Genomic DNA, 16,972 nt, shown 5'->3' on the forward strand with positions numbered 1-16,972 from the left:
AGAGAATCGCTTAAACCCGGGAAGCGGAGGTTGCAGTAAGCTGAGATCGCGCCACTGCACTCCAGCCTGGGTGACAGAGCAAGACTCCATCTCAAAAAAGAAAAAAAAGAAAAGAAAACAATTAGCCAGTCATGGTGGTGTGGTTGAGTCCAGGAGTTTGAGGCTGCGGTGAGCTATGATCGCACCACTGCACAATCTAGGTGACAGAGACCCTGTCTCAAATGAAATTTAGGGTTAAATTCCCTGGGCATCCCTTTAGTGAACAGACAGTCCCACCCAGAGAGGAAAAAACCCAGATTTCAGAGTAATTTTTCCAGCACTTTCACATTGAGGTCTGATTTTCTACAGCCAAGTAGAAACTATCTTCCCCATGTTTCGGAATGCCCAGGGAGGCAGGGAGAGTGGCTTTCCCAGCCCCCATCTGCAGGCCTAAACCATAACCCTGTGTCTTGTCCTAGGCCTCAAACTCACTAATTGCAACCCAATCTGCCAGCCCTTCTGGGGCACCCTGAAGAGGGAGTGGAGTGTACTGTGGTCTGTGGGTCACAGCAATTGGGGTTTGAATCTAGGTGTCTGTTCTCAGCTGTGGGATCTTTGGTACTTATTTGGTTTCTTACAGCCTCAGTTTACCCATCTGTAAAATGAAGATGCTATGGGGCATTATGTGCAAAAAACCCTGGAGACCCCTGGGGCTGCAGGTTTTAACACTCCGAACACACATTTACAGTGGGCACAGACCGAGGTGAGGCCAACTGTATGGCTGGGTATTGGGCCGGCGGGGTATGGGGCCGGCGGGGTAAGGGACCAGTTGGGCGAAGGTGCAGGATTTGAGTCCGGGAAAGGGCCAGATCGCGTAGGTAGGCTGCGTCCACGGGGCTTTCTCCCCTTCTCAGGTTGGGGCTCCATGCTTTCCCTGCCAAGCCCATGACCCTGAAATGCTGAGCTCAGGCCTGCGGCAAGGGCAGCAGGAAGCTGCGGGAGGACGCAGCCTATTTACCCGCCTCGGGAGGCTGGCGGGAATTCCCCCACCCACACTGCATTCCTGAGTGCTCCCGTCAGCAGCAAGCCAGGCCCCGAGAAGGCATGTGGTACCACAGAGGCCAGGCACTGTGCCCATGGCCAGTGGCCCCCTGCCCCAGGGTCTCTGGCCGAGGGTCCCAGGGTGGAGGATAGTCCCAGAGACGCAGGAAGCTCATCTGAAAGGGGGATCCCAGGAAATCCTGGGAGATGCCTGTAGGAGCGGGGCTGCCAGCATGTGGGCCCCATGGACCTGGTTGACCAAACAGGGAAGGAGCATCGACTTCCTGCGGCCCAGCCGTCCTGGGGTGGGAACTGGCTGGAGGTTGGGGAGACCCTTTGTCCAAGGGGGGCCTGGGCCTTGACCTTGGTCCCTATCAATCCGAACCCCCATCACTGAAAGGTTACACACAGGAAGGAGAGGGTTTCCTAAGCCACCTCTACCCACAGCCACTCCACCCACCCCAAACCCAACGCAGGGGGAAGGGAGGAGGATGGAAAAACCTCACCCACAGGCAGAGATTTCAATACAATCTATATTATCTCATATATATATTTCTTCCTCACTTTATTTGCTCACTTCTGTCACGCATTTAAAATGTCACAGAGACCAAAATAGAGTGGCTTTCTGGTGGAACTCATGGCAGTCATACAACAAGATACAAAACTAGGAGACTCTGTCTTCTCATACATCATACAATTAATTTTTCAAGTATTCTTTATGTACAAAGAGCTACTCTATCTGGAAAGAAAATTAAAAAAAAAAAAAAGACAAGGTAGGTTATGCATCCTAAGGAGGAGGAGGGGATGGAGCGGTCGGGCACATGTTCCCGTCCCCATGACCCCAGGGACCGCTGATTCCCCGCCACTGAGCTCTCCCCACCCCCACCCTCCACGCAAACAGCAACGCTGGGGCAGGCGAAGACGAAGGGAGTGGGACTCAGCAGCACACTTTGGCCTGGAGGGAGAAGGGAAGCCACGTTGGAGAGACAGCTTGGTGAAAGCAGACGGCGGGGCAGGGCCAGGGCTGGTCCTCAGCCTGTGTCTGCACCTACCCTCCCGGGCAGCTTGGGCCCAGCTGGTCAGGCCCCCCCAAGATGGAGGGGGAGAGCTGGCCTCTGGCACCCACATGCAGGCCTCTGGCACGAGGGAAGGAGGCCAGGAAGGTGGCTGGGCCCTGACTCTCCTCACAGGTGGCAGGGAGGGAACCTTTTCATTCCAGGAAGGACCAAAAGAAAGAATCCCCAGTGAACACCGGCAGGGTCCCTCTCCCTTACCCTACCAGCTTCTCCAGGTGACTGCAGCCCAAACCCAGGGATAATCTGGGTTTTAAATGCCAGGACACTTTGCCTGTAGGGACACGTGTTGTGACACGAGGCTCTTCCTAAGTCAGGAGCTAGTATAAGCCCAGCCTGCTGAGGGCTCCGGAGGCCCCACGTCTAGAGGTGTGGAGGGGGAGAGGAGGGGCTTGGTGGTCCTGACCACTCCTGAGGCCTGTCCAAGGGCTCTGGGCCCAGCACCGCAGGATCCTGCGAGTGCCAGCAGCTGAACTAAGAGCCCCAGGGAGCCTATGGGACAGACGGGGAGCCAGGGAGGGGAGCTTTCATATGTGACTAAGGCACAGAAGAGATGGGCCAGGGGCCGGATGGGGCAGAACACCAGGCCCTGTGTGGATGGGGGCCCCGAGAGGAGTCTGGGACCATTCCCCCCACCTCCCAGCTCCCCACCGTGTGGCCACCCCTCCCCGCCTCCCTGCCGGACTGCCTTTCCCCGGAAGCTGGTCTGAAACGTGGAGACTCAGACCTTCCCCCTGAAATGGGAGGGAGAAGCCCCAAAGAGAGAGAGGACCCAGCATCAGCCTGGGAAGGAGGGCTGGGAGCCCCTGAGCCCTGGAGCAGCCAGGAAGCAAGGGCTCTGCCCAAAGCTATCAAGGAAGGACCCAAGTGAGCCGGCAGTGCGGGCTGTGGGCTGTCCTTGGTAGGCCAGGGGGAAGGGGCATGAGGCAGGGGCCACGACGGGTGGGGATACCCAGGGGCCCAGAAACCCCTGCTTCAACAGAAGTGGTGCCCAGGGGCCCTGAATGCCCTTCCTGGGTGGGGCCTGTGACTCCTGGTGTCTGGCTCTGATCCTTGCAGCGTGCCACAGAGGCCTGGGGTCAGGAGGGGAGGACTGCAGAGCGCCCACATCCCCACTCCTGCCCGGGGTGAGGTGAATCTAGCACTGGACAAAGGTGGACAGGGGAGGGATGCAGGCGGGAAGAGCCCAGGTCAGACAGGGTATTGCACGGTGTGTGGGGGAGCCACGGCTTGCCGACCTCAGCCTGAGAGTCTCGCGGGAAGGAGGGGCTAGAAGACTGCAGCCGCTGGTCCACACACAAGCATTGGGGCCTGGGTGCGGCTGGTCCCAACATGCCCCCAGCACAGGACAGGCAGCAGGGGCATAAGCCTTGCTCCCAGTGTCCTCTGCCCTCGCCCGGGCAGTGCAGGCTGGGCCATGTATAAATATTCCTGAAGGCCCATGGGCGAGCCTGGCTGTCCCCCGTTCCTCTGGAAGCGACATGTGAGTGTTTCTGGTCCAATAAATAAAGGCGGTGTGAGCACTGTGCCAGCTGCCTCCTGGCCTGGTGGTGAGGCTGGAGGTGGGGCACAGCCTGACCGCGGCTACGGCGCCGGCACTTCCGCCACCGCAGCCCGCACCTAGAATTCATCGTCAGAGCTGAGCAGGAGAGTCTTCTCGTTGTCACGGGCGCCACTGAGGCTGTGGGAGCGGGAGAGGCCGTGGGCGCCACCACGCCAGGTGGGCCCAGGCTCCAGGGTGGACTGCTGCGTGTACTGCTGGTAGGCAGGTGAGAAGTTGTGGATGGCATCCTGCACGATGTCGTGCGGGTTCATGGTCTCCTTGAGGCTGCTGGAGATGCTCTTCATGGGGGCACAGCGGCCTGCCGGGCAGGGGGCGGGAGGGGCAGGTGAGGAGGCTGGGACGGTGAGAGGGAGGTGGCTCAGCCCCTGCCCGTGATCCTGGGACAGACCCCCCCAACCCAAAGCTATGCCCTTCAACCACCCCTTCTGGGACAGAGAATGGGGTCCAGGATATGAGAAGGGGCAGGAAAAAATGGACTTCTTTGGCTGGGGAGCCCCAAGGGGAGGCTCGACTGTGAAGAGGAGAAGACATAAACCCCCACTGGGAGCTGGGCCAGCTTCGGGGAAGGGACCCAGGCTGGAGACTGGCAAGCTATGGGCAGTGAGCCTAGAATGCCCCAGCGAGGCCAGAGCAGGCTCAGCACCAACTGAAGTTGGGGCATGTGGGGCCAGAGGGCCTGGAAGCCAGGGGTGCCCGGTTCCACAGGCGCCAGGCGCGTCCCCCACAACCTGGGGAAGTGCTGTGCTCCCTCCACTCTGGAGAGTGGGCCAGAGGCTGGCCCCATCAGGACCAGGCTGGCCTGCACCCCCAGGGGAGCAGATGCGACTCACTGGCTCCCTCTAAGAGGGCTTCCTCCTCATCTCCTCTAATCAATTGTCCCTGTCCTCATGGGCTCAGAGGGGAAAAGTGGCCCAGGACACCTGGATGTAAGGGACGAACCCACCTCTGGAACCCAGGATTCCTGACTCAGCTTGTGAACTCTTGGAAACATCGTGAAATGCCCCGATATCCCATGAAGAGCACTGTGCCCCCAGAAGAGGGTGGGGCATATTCCAGAATGAGAGACCAGGACAGAAGCAGGCAAGCTCTACAGAGGGTGGCCCTTGGCAGGTGCTCTGGGCGCTCCCACCCAGGGGTGCCGGTGGGAAGGAGATGAGGACACGGAGAAGAGCTACAGAGATAGGCATGCCAGTGACAGTGACCAGAACTGACATGCAGGACAGACATGCAGACCAAGAGCGGGACCTACCGTAAGGGCCGTATGTTGGCACTGCCCGCGGCCAAACCCCGGGCAAAAGCAGGGCAAGGGGGGCGGGGAGAGAAGCCAAAGAAATAGAGAAGACAAGAGACAGCTGAGTGAACCATGTGTGCCCACCACCGAGGCCCACCAGCACGACACACCACACACCCTGCCCCCGCCCCCCCAGGCCCCACAGGGCACCCAGGAAGCTCCAGGTGCCTCCTGGGGCCTGGCAGGGGGGATATCCACCTAGGGATGACTCCTCCCCTGGTGTTCACGCCAACAGGAAACATCCGCCTGGCGGCTGAGTTCCGCCTCCACGTCTAGGTCAGGACGTCCCATCCCCACTTCTTCCCAGGCTAGCCTGGGGCCACATCCACACCTCGCATTTTACAAACCTCACAATACTTCCCAGACTAGGACATGGAGGCTCAGAGGGAGGGGTTACAATCGCACAGCTGAGCCGGCTCTGCACCTAAGTCTATCCTGAGGGCTGAGGGTCTGGGCCTGGGTTAGAGGGGAGCAGGGGGCTCAGGACCAGTGGGGAGGCAGAAGAGGGCAAGCAGCTTCGCCGGCCAGGCGCGGGTATGTCTAGAGGGACAGCTCAGGCCAGGCAGCAGAGACCCTCTGCTGAGCCCCAGTGGTGCAGGAATGGTTCTCTGCCATGGCCCCCCTTGCTCCTTGGGGTGGCCCCAGGCCCCAGGCCCAAGGATGATGTTCCCACGGGCACAGGGTATACCAGACCAGGTCCAAAGGACATTGCCCTCAACGCTGGGTGTGTGTTTGCTAGATCCTTCCAACTGGGCCATCAGGTGGCAAGCCCTGGCCTCTCTGCACCTGCTCTTTGGGCAAAGAGTAGGTCTTCCCCCACCAGGGGAGGCACAGAGGAAGCGGAGCGGGAAGTGGGCCGCGGAGCCCCGCTGCAGGCAGACATTTCTGCAGTCCACACCACCCACCACGGAGCCGTGTGGGGCCTGCAGTTAGGCCCTGGGAAAGTGGGTTTCTTGCCTCCAGTCACTCGGGCAGACAGCTGGCAGCAGCCAGGCTCCCGGGTGGATGTGTCAGAGAAGGAGGCTCCCCTCTCCCCAGTCCCTCCTGCCCCTTTACAGGCTCAGTCTCAGGCATTCCCAGCCTCCTCTTCCCCATCCTCCAAGGACAAGCCCCTTCTGCCCAGTGGCCAGAGGCAGCCCTTCCAGCCCAGTGGAGCGTCCCAGGCAGCAGCACTTTCACATCACCCTGAGAGTGCTTAAAGCACAGAACTCTCACAGCACACCCAGCCTGCCAGCCCGGACCCATTACAGCGGCATCTCCGAGGGTGGGGCTGGGTATCAGCACTTTCAAAAGCTCTCCAGGGCATTTTCCAGTACAACTGGGGCTACTTACCACTGTTCTAGCAAGGAGGAAGATTCGCAGGTGTAAAAGAAAGCTGTTAAAACCTATTACCATCCGAGTCTGTTTCTCAGAAGTATTCTTTTTTTAAAAAATAGTATATGAGATGAGGGAATTACAGGACAAAATGGTAACCACAGTGTTGGGAGTTAGAAGCCCGAGGGAATTTGTCTATTCATTACAGTCTCTGTCTGTAACAGCCTTGGGTCTCCACACTTGGACCTGCTGCAAGGGACAGGTGGCCTGAGCTTCCAAGACCGAATCAGTCGTGCTGGAGGCACCTGCTCTTCCCCGACCTCTGTGGCCCCATTCCTGCGTATAGAGTGGGGATCCCATGTCCTGACCCAGCCGCACCTATAGGATGCTGGGAGGTGGGAGGGCCCTGGGATGTTTGGGGCTCCCTGCTTCTCCCAGCGGGGGTCGCCTAGGACCCTGGCTCATACCTTGTGCGTCCAGCCTCTTGTCAGCATAGACCTTGTAGGTGAAGGCGTGCCGCAGGGCCAGGGCTGCAAAGAACATCTCCACACAGATGATGAAGTCCTGGTAGCCGGCAGCCACGGTGCCCTCGCCCACTGACACGCGGGCCGAGTGGATTTTGGGGATGGCCCCACACTTCTCCAGGATGGCCAGGAGCATGCCTGGATGAGGAGGCATGGGTGTCTGGACCCAGACTGATCCCTTTCCTGCTCCCTCTTCTTCCACAATGTCCCATTCAGCTGCCCACATGTCCCAGTGAGGATGTGAGCAGGGCCACAGCTGCTCCTGCAGGGCAGGGGTAGCGACACAAGGCCACAGCCTCCGGAAACCCCACTCTCCCAGCTCTTTGCCACCGAAACCGAGATGCCAGCAATTACGCAGGGTCTCCTGGGCCCTCTCATCCATGTAGCGGCCCGCCAAAGCTCTCCCTAGCCCCTGGGAAAGGACCTCGAGGGCTCATATTTCACCCCCAGCAAGTGCCCAGTGGGCTGAGGCCCCTCTGAACAGGCCCCACATGCACCAGGGACCATAAGCAGAAGGGGCAGCAGGAAGCGCAGAGGACAGGGTGGCATGGGCAGCCTCCAGGCGCTGGGAGGGGGCTCACCTTGCCAGAAGGAAAGAAAGATGACGGACTTGACCATGAAGAACTTGAGGACGGGGCTGTAGGGGCTGAGCAGCTCCCGGGTGGCGAAGTAGAAGAGGAAGAGTGCGTAGAGGGCCAGGCTGACGGAGATGTTGTAGATGATGGTCACGTAGAGGTAGCCGCTGGTGACACTGCGGGATGGGGAGCATTTTCTGGCTGGGACAGACCCTTGGAGGAAAGGGGCTCTCCTCGACTGCACCACACACAGTCCCCATGGCTCTTAGCCCCACACCTCCAGCAGAGCTCAACGAGCCACTGAAGGGTCAGAGTGGATGATCAAAGCGACAGACAGGGGTGGGGGTATATGGGGTGCGCCTGCAGGCCAGACCAGCTCTACTGCCTCTGCGTGCCTCACGGACTTGTCTAAGCCCTGGTGCCCACACTCCTAACGCTGGACACCAGTGTGGAAGCCAGGGCCAGGCCCGAGGCCATAGCCTGACAGTCAGATAACAGGCGTCAAAATAGGTGATGCTGCTCAGCTCTGCTGCCTTTTCACTCGGTCGGCTGCATCCCCCTGACCTCCTTTTGCTCACCTGCCCTGGCAGGGCTGTTACACAGTTCATAGACAGTGTGTGCCAAGAGCTTGAAAGCACAGGGCTAGACACATGGTCACTTTTTTTTTCTTTTTGAGAGATGGAGTTTTGTTCTTGTTGCCCAGGCTGGAGTGCAACGGCATGATCTCGGCTCACCGCAACCTCTGCCTCCTGGGTTCAAGCGATTCTCCTGCCTCAGCCTCCCGAGTAGCTGGGATTATAGGCACCCGTCACCATGCCCGGTTAATTTTTTGTATTTTTAGTAGAGACGGGGTTTCACCATGTTGGCCAGGCTGGTCTTGAACTCCTGACCTCAGGTGATCTACCTGCATTGGCCTCCCAAAGTGCTGGGATTACAGGTGTGAGCCACTGCGCCCAGCCACATGGTCACTTTCACTAAGCCCAGAATGAAATGCGTGCGGACAATTTATACAGCAGGGGCTTTGTATCTGTGGACTTGAGCCGACCTCTTGGGGCTCTGACCCTCTCACTCCCTGCCTCAGCAGTGGTCACTGTCCCTTTGTGGCCCATCCCTTCGTGGTACCACTCTGCAGCCTGGACATGAACGTGACTGCTGCCCATGGCTCACTCCGGGGCCGGCAGCAGGGCCAACTGCAAGGGTGTCCACTGCTGGGCTTGGACTTCACGGGGGTTGTGAGCACCAGGCACCCAGGAAGGTCATGGCTGTGCGGCCACTCTGGCTGCCCCCTTCCCTGAGGCAAGGCACCAGCCTGTGCCAACGCTCCTCCCACACACCCCGGGGAGCACCCGCTGCTTACTCAAAGTCCCCATCCCGGTACTTGCCGAAGGCCTGGAGGACCACAGTGCTGACCGCCATGAGTGGCTTCACCACACAGAACTGCAGGGTGGCCTGTTGGGGGGAAAAGGAGGTCGGGTGTGGAGGAGGAGCGCAGAAGGCATGAAGCAAGCCTTGCCTCTGGCAGCCGGAACTGTGCCGGATGGAGGGACAAAGAGGACGAAGGAGACGGAGAGGACGGAGGGATGGAGGGATGGAGGGGTTGGAGGGACGAGGGGATGGAGGGGATGGAAGGACAGAGGAGATAGGGGGGATGGCTCCGTGTCCTGCTCCCAGGGGACTGCTGTCTGCGTGGGGCGGGGGGCAGAACATATAGGAGATGCAGCCAGCGCAATGCCGTGTGTGAGATGAGCATGTGGAGGAAGGGAGGAACAGTGTGGCAGGGCACGATGGAGGCGGGGGACAGGGAGATGCAGCCAGCGCAGTGCCATGTGTGAGATGAGCATGTGGAAGAAGGGAGGAAGGGAGGAACAGTGTGGCAGGGCACAATGGAGGTGGGGGACAGGAGATGCACACAAGGAAGCTTCTCGAGCCAGGACCATCAGGAGGGTGCCGGAGACGAGAGGCTCGACAGGCAGAGGGGGCAGCTTGCACCAAGGCCCCGAGGCAGAGGGTGGACAGGTGCAAGGGGCTGCGCACTAGAAAGGTGGCCGAGGAGATGGGCAGGGCCAGGTCCTGGAGACCTTGGTGCCCGGGGCAAGGCTAGGGCCTTGCTCAAGGAACCAGCCACTGGGAAGCCGGCGCGGGCGAGGGCCTCCTCCCATCCTCCATGTCCCCCCGCTGTCTGGTTCCTAGCCCCACTCTCTGGGCCTGGGTGCAGGGTTTCTGGTCAGCAGACGTCACCCTGGGGATGGAGGTGACCTGCAGGAGCCCAGAGGACGTGGACTCCAGAGTCTCAAAATCTGAGTTTGAACTCTGGGGACAGCTTGGGCGGACACTTGGCCTCTGAGCACAGACTCCCTGATGAAAAGGACGTAGTCACTTCCCACACCACAGGGCCACTGCTGCGGGGATGGCACAGCCAGGAAGCACAGCGTCTTCTCGGGAGTCTCCTGCCTCTGTACATGCACTAACGGTGCCTGCTAGCTGGCTGAGCCATGGAAAGAATTCCTCAGCCAGGTTTCCCCGATTCCTTACGGGGGGACCCATAGTGCCCATAATATCACTAGTATCATCATTATCTTGAAAGCAAATAAATCTAAGCCCTAAGACCCCTTCTGAGGAGCTGGGGGGGTGGTTAAATCCAATCCAAAAGGCTCAGCTAGTGTAGCTGCAAAGAGGACGAGGAGCCTGGAGCAGGAACCATGATCCGTGGAACCTACAGATTCTGCCCCAACTGGGGATCTGAGTGGGGCTTGCAGGGGAGCCCCAGGCAGCCCGCACCATGGGGCTGCCATACGGAGAGGCCTGTGTGATGGGGCGGATGTGTAGTCTCACTCTCAGAAAGCCCCACAGAACGTCCCTGGCCCTGTCATCCTGCCTAGAGAAGTGGGACTGGCACCTTCTGGGGAAAAGGGAAGAGTGGCAGTTTGCATGAGTTCCAGTTATGAGCCTAGCAACAGGCTGGTGTTTCCCTGGGTCAGCTCACCTGGTACTCATGACAGCCCCCTGACATGGGTGCTATCATTATCCCCATGGTACAGATGAGGAAACTGAGGCAGAGAGAAGCTGAAGCAGCAACAGCAGAGCCCAGGCCAGTAGGCCCCAGAATCATCACCTGACCATACCCTGGACCAGTCAGCAGTTCCCAGGCTGGGCTGGACATCAGAACCCTCTGGGGAGCTTCAGACATGTGCCAGGTTCCAGGGCTCCATTCCAGAACTTCACCTACGGGCTAGGGTCGTGGTGGTTGATCTGGGAATCTCTACTTTAAGTAGGGAATCTCTCCAGAAGATCTGGATACTGAGCGCTAGCCCTGAGGAGTCAAAGGCCTGTCTCTGTGCCTCTAGGACAAAGCTGTGGGGTGTGCTCTCTCGCCTTGGTAAAGAAAGGAAGAGGCCTCTTTTGTTCTCTTTCTTCTTATATCTCTCCCTGCCACCGCCAGGAACAAGAACAGAACATCTGAGCCCACAGGGCTGGGGAATAATTTCTAACAAGGCCGCACTAGCTAACAATCATGAACTCAACATTCTGTAGACAATATAATCATCAAACAAGGCAGTGAGTCACAGCTGGCCGGAACCTGGGTGGCTGCACCAACTGGTAAACAATGGCTCTCGATGCCCCACCCTGAACCCAGGATAGTTTTAACTCTTTCCCTGCAGGTCCAGTGGTGAGATTCTGAATTTGGGAACATGCTAGGGAAGGAAGGTCTGGAAGCAGAACTGGAGACTTGGCATGTCCAGGTGGAGGCTTTGTGGGTGTGCCCGCCCTGTGGCCTGCACAGAAGGGAGCAGCAGGCCCTGCCCTCCGGGGCCATCGTGACTTGGCTGTGGGTTTCATGTACTTTCGTGACTACTCTTGGCGAAGCTGGAGGGGCTGACATGACAGAGCCCCTACGGAGCCCCAGAGGAGACTAACACAAGGTTATGAAGAGTGGGCGTGATCCCCTCAGACTGCCTCCCTGAACAGGAGGCCGTGCGCTCCACCATGCCGGGCTGAAAGCTCTACATCCATGACCTCATCTGATCCTCACAACCATCTCTCGAGAGGAGTATCGTTACACTCATTTTACAGTGGAGGAAACTAAAGCTCAGAGAGGGTAAGCCAATTATCCAAGGTCACACAGTCAGAGGAAAAGCTGGAAATCAGGCTCAGATGGTCACACACCCAGGCCCACACACTGAGCGACCCCACCACACTGCCCCCACCCAGGCTACTCTAGACCACAGGGAGGTCAGCCCAGGAAGCCAGAGCGGCTGGACTGCCAACCAGGAAACGCAGGGAGAGACGGAGAGACGGCACAGGCCTGTTCTGGCGTGTCTTTAATGCCAAAACCCTCCTGCCCCCTAGCTGCAGCTGATGAGAAGTTTTCAAGTGGAGGTTCTAGAATCCCCATGCACTTCTGATTCTCACACACACCGAGACTTGGTCACATGAGCAAGAGTCTGGGATCAGTTCTTGCCCACAGTGTAGCAGACACTCCCAGGATGTCAGTCGCTGCCCCTCCAAGCACACCCTGCTAATGTGGTGCCTGCCTAACAGCTTCGGGGGGTGGGTGCTGGGGGCCTGGGGTGCCTCATAGGAAAGGGGACCTCTATAGGTGGGGCCCAGGGCAGCCCACAGCAGGGTCTCCCAGTCCCCACCCTGTTCCTCCTGACCTCGGCAGCTGCTGGGGGCACGCACCTGTTTGCAGAACCTCAGAAATCCGATGGAATAAGTCTTTCCCCAGAGGCAGCAGGTGCCGTACACACAGCTGGACCTGGAAGACACAAGCATAGGAGGCAGCGGTGGTGAGTGAAGAGCCAGGACTTGGGAATGGTGTGGGGGGAAGGCCGCCCTCCCACCCATCCAGACGAGCTGGGGCACACATCCCGGGCAGACTTTGAACCCGAGGCCAAGCACAGGGAGAGGCATGGCAGGGCATCTGCACATGCCATAGGCGGAGGGACACAGGGCTGCACTGGCCCTGGGGTGACAAACCAACTTGGAGAGCTCTGAATGTAAAAACTGCAGGAGGCAGAAACAGACAGGAAAGCACTAAGACTGAGACAGGAAGAGAGAGAGAGAGAAAGACTGAGCCGCAGAGGCCCTCCTAAAACGCCCAGAATGGTGTTGCTCAGGAAATGTGGTGAGGCACAGCAGGTCAAGGTCACGGGCAGACATGGTCTGTGTCCATCTGGTGCCAGGACGGCTCGAGGTACACCAAGCCCAGGAAACAGGGTGGTTTAGGGCTCCGGGAAGACTCCAGACTCACTCAATGGGTTTTCCTCTGATCTCCGACATGATGGAACTTTCTCCTCCTAGGTACTCATAGCACAGGCTCAGGAAATTATAGATGACCAAGGCTGTGAAAAGAGTGTCCAGGGGAAACCAGTCAAATCAGCAAAATGGGTCCACAGATGCTGGGATTCTCAACAGCAATGGAAGTGAAAGAGCCACAGCCGTGTGTGGCAACAGGGAGGAGACTGGGGGACATAAGGTTGTGCAAAAGGAGCCTGTCAAGAACACAGACAGCTGACCTCCCACTCCTAAGTTCAAAACCTGGCACACCTAAATTATCTTATCCAGGGATGCACCCCTGCACTGGCGTAATACTATGAAGGGACTGCCGTGAGTTCAGGGTTATGTAGGGAGGCCAGAGGAGGCTGAGATAAGGGTGGGTACTCAGGAGGTTTGGGAGGGCTGGCAGTGTCAACCCTGGGTCGAAACAGTATTGGCGTTATTAGTTTTTCCGGGTGCAGTGGCACGCGCCTGTGGTCCCAGCTACTGCTGAGGCAGGAGGACGTCTTGAGTCTGGGAGTTCTGGGCTGTAGTGTGCAATGTCGATCTAGTGTCTGCACCAAGTCTGGCAGCAGTACGGTGACCTCCTGGGAGTGGGGGATCAGCAGGCTGCCTAAGGAGGGGTGAACCAGCCCAGGTTGGAAACAGAGCAAGTCAAACTCCAGAGTGGGATCGCACCTCTGAACAGCCACTGCACTCCAGCCTGGGCAACATAGCGAGACCTCATCTCTAATGTATTTATAAAAAAAATTTGTCTTACATACTTGTGTGTTACAGGTCACAATTTTATAAGATAACAACAAAACAGTCTCTGCGAAAATCTTGGGAGAAATTCCAAGCAGGAGAGAGAGGGCAGAACCTTCATCCAGTCAACAACCTGTAGTGGTATCCGGAATACGCACAGCACTATGAGCTACAACAAAGCACACGGCAGCACACAGAACACAGTAAAAACCTCGGGAAGCTTGGGCTGCTCATTCTAAATTGGGACTCGGCTCAACATCTCCACAAAGACCCAAAATTTGCCACAGGGAGTGATGGCACAGCAAGTCTGCTGTAAATGTTGATGCTACAAATGCAGCAACACGCTGTAACGGGTCTCCTGGTCAGGGGGTTCCTTCTGGGTCAGCAAAATGAAGGCTGCTGCCTGCAAGGGTGCTAGAGGCAAATGGATATGCCAGGATGGAGGAGAGTGTGGAGAAGAGGAGGAAAAGGGGTGCAGCAGAGGGTATCCAAAAGGAAAGAACGCAAGAGGAAGGGCCAGCGTGAGGACATGGGAATGAGGATGGGCATCCAGCAAAGGCACAAGGCCAAGGGGACGGGCAGAACAGAGTCAGGAGAACAGGTCCAGGGAGCCACGGTGGCCCTCCAGCCAGAGAGCTTCTTCTCATCCGACCCCGCCAGCCCCTGCAGCACAGAGTCCTTTAAGGCTCCCTGGTGCCACCCAGCTTGGCACTTGATCTTTCAATGGGTGACCTGGTCCCTGCCCAAGCTCCCGCCACTCCCGAGCAGCACTAATGCTGCGCTTCTCCCCAGAGCAGGTTCTCTACCCTTCGGTGCTTCTGCACTCCCAGATCCCAGAGGCTCTAGCGCCCTTCCCGCTGTACTCTCAGGATCCATCAACCCCAGCTGGGATGGCACCCAGTGTGACAAGTCCCCGGTGACCATCATGGAGGTGAGTGCCCTCCCACCCACGGAACCTGATTTGCAGACACTTCCCAGCGCTTCCCACCCTGTGTCACAATGACTGGTCTCCCCCTCTATCCTTCCTCAGGACACAGACGCCACTCGTGGCACACACGGGGCACACCACAACTGTTTCACTGACTGAACTGGAGCGTGGAAAGCCCTGGTGATGTTTTTTAGGCAAAGCTGGCCTTCAGCGATTTGGAAAGGAACACATTCGTGGCATTTTACGCCACTCACGGTTGCCCTAATCCATTAACAGCTCCCATCTCCAGGTGGCATCTACATGTATATGTCCCCCAGCACTGACCACGCCTTGTTGTGACTGTCCCTTCGCCCTTCACACACATACAGCAGAGGTATGCGATGTGTGTGAGCCTAAGAGGGTTCAGTTTCCTCATCTATCACAGGGCATCACAGGAGCACCAATTTGGCAGGTGGCTGTGAGGTGTGAGCATGAAAGTGTTCAGAAGTGTGTCCGGGGCTCACTGCGCTGGGTGTTGGCTGTCACGACCATTACTGTCTATCTGCTGCGTGCAGGGCCAGGAGCCCCTAGACAGGGCTGAGGGCCATGTGTACTGCCTGCCTGTGCTGGAGGCAGCTCAGGATGTCTCAGGACAGACGAGTCTCCACCAATCTCCAGATGACTCTTCACCAGCAAGAACTATGGGGCAAAGGGAAAGGGGTGGGCATTAAGCCAAACCTGATGTCAGCCTGCCAGTAACCTCTGTTCAAAACCTCACAAGGCCAAGCACAATGACCATGTCCATTCTAAGCCAGGCCCAGCTATATCGTGATGGTTGTATTTTCTTTTTCTTTTCTTTTTTTTTTGAGACAGAGTCTCGCTCTATCCCCCAGGCTGGAGTGCAGTGGCAAGATCTTGGCTCACTGCAACCTCCACCTCTAGGGTTCAAGTGGTTCTCCTGTCTCAGCCTCCCGAGTAACTGGGATTACAGGTGCGCACCACCACACCCAGCTAATTTTATATTTTTAGTAGAGACAGGGTTTTACCATGTTGGCCAGGGTGGTCTCGAACCCCCGACCTCAGGTGATCCGCCCATCTCGGCCTCCCAAAGTGCTGGGATGACAGGCGTGAGCCACTGCGCCTGGCCAACGGTTGCATTTTCTAAAGACTGCCACATCTCATGATGCTGACACCCCTCCTCTGAGAGGTGGGGTCTTGTTCTCTCCCTTTGCATCTGGTGGCCCTGAGTAACCACAGCCGAAGTGATGTTTTGTGACATCTGATGTAGGGGTTGGAAGAGGCCTCTTTCCTCTGGCTCTTTCTCCCTTGAGTGCCTGTCCTTGCACCCAGTCGCCATGCAGCGGGGAAGCACGAGCTAGCCTTTGGAGACACCGCACAGAGAGGCTCATGTGAGGGAACCGAGGCCTTCAGCTGACAGCCAGCATCAACTGCCAGGCACACAAGGGAGTGAGCCTTCAGGTGATTTGCCCCGGCCTTCATGCTCTCCTGCCAAGGCCCAGAGGTCACGGAGCAGGGACAAACTATCTCCCCTGCACCCAGTCCAAATTCTTGACCTATAATATCCATGAAGAAATTGGATGGTTGTTTTACACTAGTGTGTTCTGGCAGTAGTTATTTGCACAGCCATGGTAAGTGGAATACAGATAAAACCATGACTGAAGCTCCTGGGACGTGCCGTGATCACTCACGCCTGCACGCAATGGTACATTCTGGTCCCTCTGCTCACCCCAGAGGCAGACTCCACTGAGATGCCGCCTCCTCTGTCCTGCACCCCGCTTACTTCACACACCACCCCTCTCTGGGTTCTGCCTGATCCCTCTGGCACAAAAGCAACATCAAGTAAGGTAAAGAGCCATGGGCCCTGGAGCCAGCCTGCCTTGGTGTGGACTGTGGTCCTACCTCTTAGGAGCTGTGTGGCCTCAGGCAAGTGTCTTAAGCGCTCCATGCCTGAATCTCCTCATCTGTAAGTGGGATAACTCCTCCCTTGGTGGGGTGAGGGGCTGTGAACGTGCAGAGCCTTAGATGAGCTGAGGGCACAGTCAAGAGTCCACGGTGCGTTACCTACAGCTTTTTCCAGACTGTAAACTCCTTGCAGGTAGAATGCAGTCCTACCTCCAATGACTACCGGAGGGCCTGGCCCCTACAAACACGCCATCAACACTGAAGGAAGGAACGGACAGACGTACATGGACCATCTCCCCAGGGGAGCCTGACATGACAACAGGCTCAGGCAGGGCAGGAGGGGACACCCCACTCTCATTCCAACACTGGAAGAGCTCCTCTCAGAGGCTGGCCCCAAGACCATCAGCTTTCCAGTCTCCAAAGACAAAACCCTCCAGGGAAGCCACAGGGGCCCCAGGCCCATGAGCCCTCTCTATCTGGAAGCTCCCTCCCGGGAGAGCCCATCCCTGCAGTCCTCTCCCAAGAAAGGCTTGGCGCCTGGGCTCGTGTCCTTTCCTGCATCAAGACACATGTCAGCAGTCAGCACACTTTTGAATTACGTGGTCGAGGTCCATCTGTAACCGGCTCTGCACACAACTGATCAGAATCATCAAATGTCATCGTCTCTCTCAGTTCAAGATTCTTGACCTTTTGGAGGTGCTCTGGACCAGCCAGTCTGTAAAGTACCAATTTGCTGACAGCTCCTTTTAAAGAATCATTA

General features: G+C 57.6%; 1 protein-coding gene and 1 long non-coding RNA gene across 7 annotated transcripts in view; one reads left to right on the plus strand and one right to left on the minus strand.

The window, feature by feature from the left end:
• Positions 1 to 1,539: 1,539 nt before the first annotated feature.
• TMEM184B (transmembrane protein 184B) overlaps positions 1,540 to 16,972 on the minus strand; it is a 52,453-nt gene continuing 37,020 nt past the window's right edge. For 2 of the 6 annotated variants that reach the window (XM_054543432.2, XM_063723057.1), the window contains 7 exons: positions 12,613 to 12,703; positions 12,042 to 12,117; positions 8,719 to 8,810; positions 7,368 to 7,537; positions 6,730 to 6,924; positions 4,907 to 4,927; positions 1,540 to 3,955 (listed from right to left, as the gene is read on the minus strand). In XM_054543432.2, the coding sequence (XP_054399407.2) occupies positions 3,714 to 3,955; positions 4,907 to 4,927; positions 6,730 to 6,924; positions 7,368 to 7,537; positions 8,719 to 8,810; positions 12,042 to 12,117; positions 12,613 to 12,703 (887 nt within the window). In that variant the 3' untranslated portion in view covers positions 1,540 to 3,713. Of the gene's footprint in view, positions 3,992 to 4,906; positions 4,928 to 6,729; positions 6,925 to 7,367; positions 7,538 to 8,718; positions 8,811 to 12,041; positions 12,118 to 12,612; positions 12,704 to 16,972 lie in introns of all 6 variants that reach the window. The other 4 variants (XM_024239906.3, XM_063723058.1, XM_054543429.2 and 1 more) reach the window with 2 other exon arrangements.
• LOC134761208 (uncharacterized) lies at positions 11,770 to 15,169 on the plus strand. Its single transcript, XR_010139531.1, has 2 exons — positions 11,770 to 12,148; positions 13,416 to 15,169. It is a non-coding gene; the product is annotated as an uncharacterized LOC134761208 (long non-coding RNA).

The sequence above is a fragment of the Pongo abelii genome, chromosome 23, assembly GCF_028885655.2.
Source record: "Pongo abelii isolate AG06213 chromosome 23, NHGRI_mPonAbe1-v2.0_pri, whole genome shotgun sequence".
NCBI lineage: Eukaryota > Metazoa > Chordata > Mammalia > Primates > Hominidae > Pongo > Pongo abelii.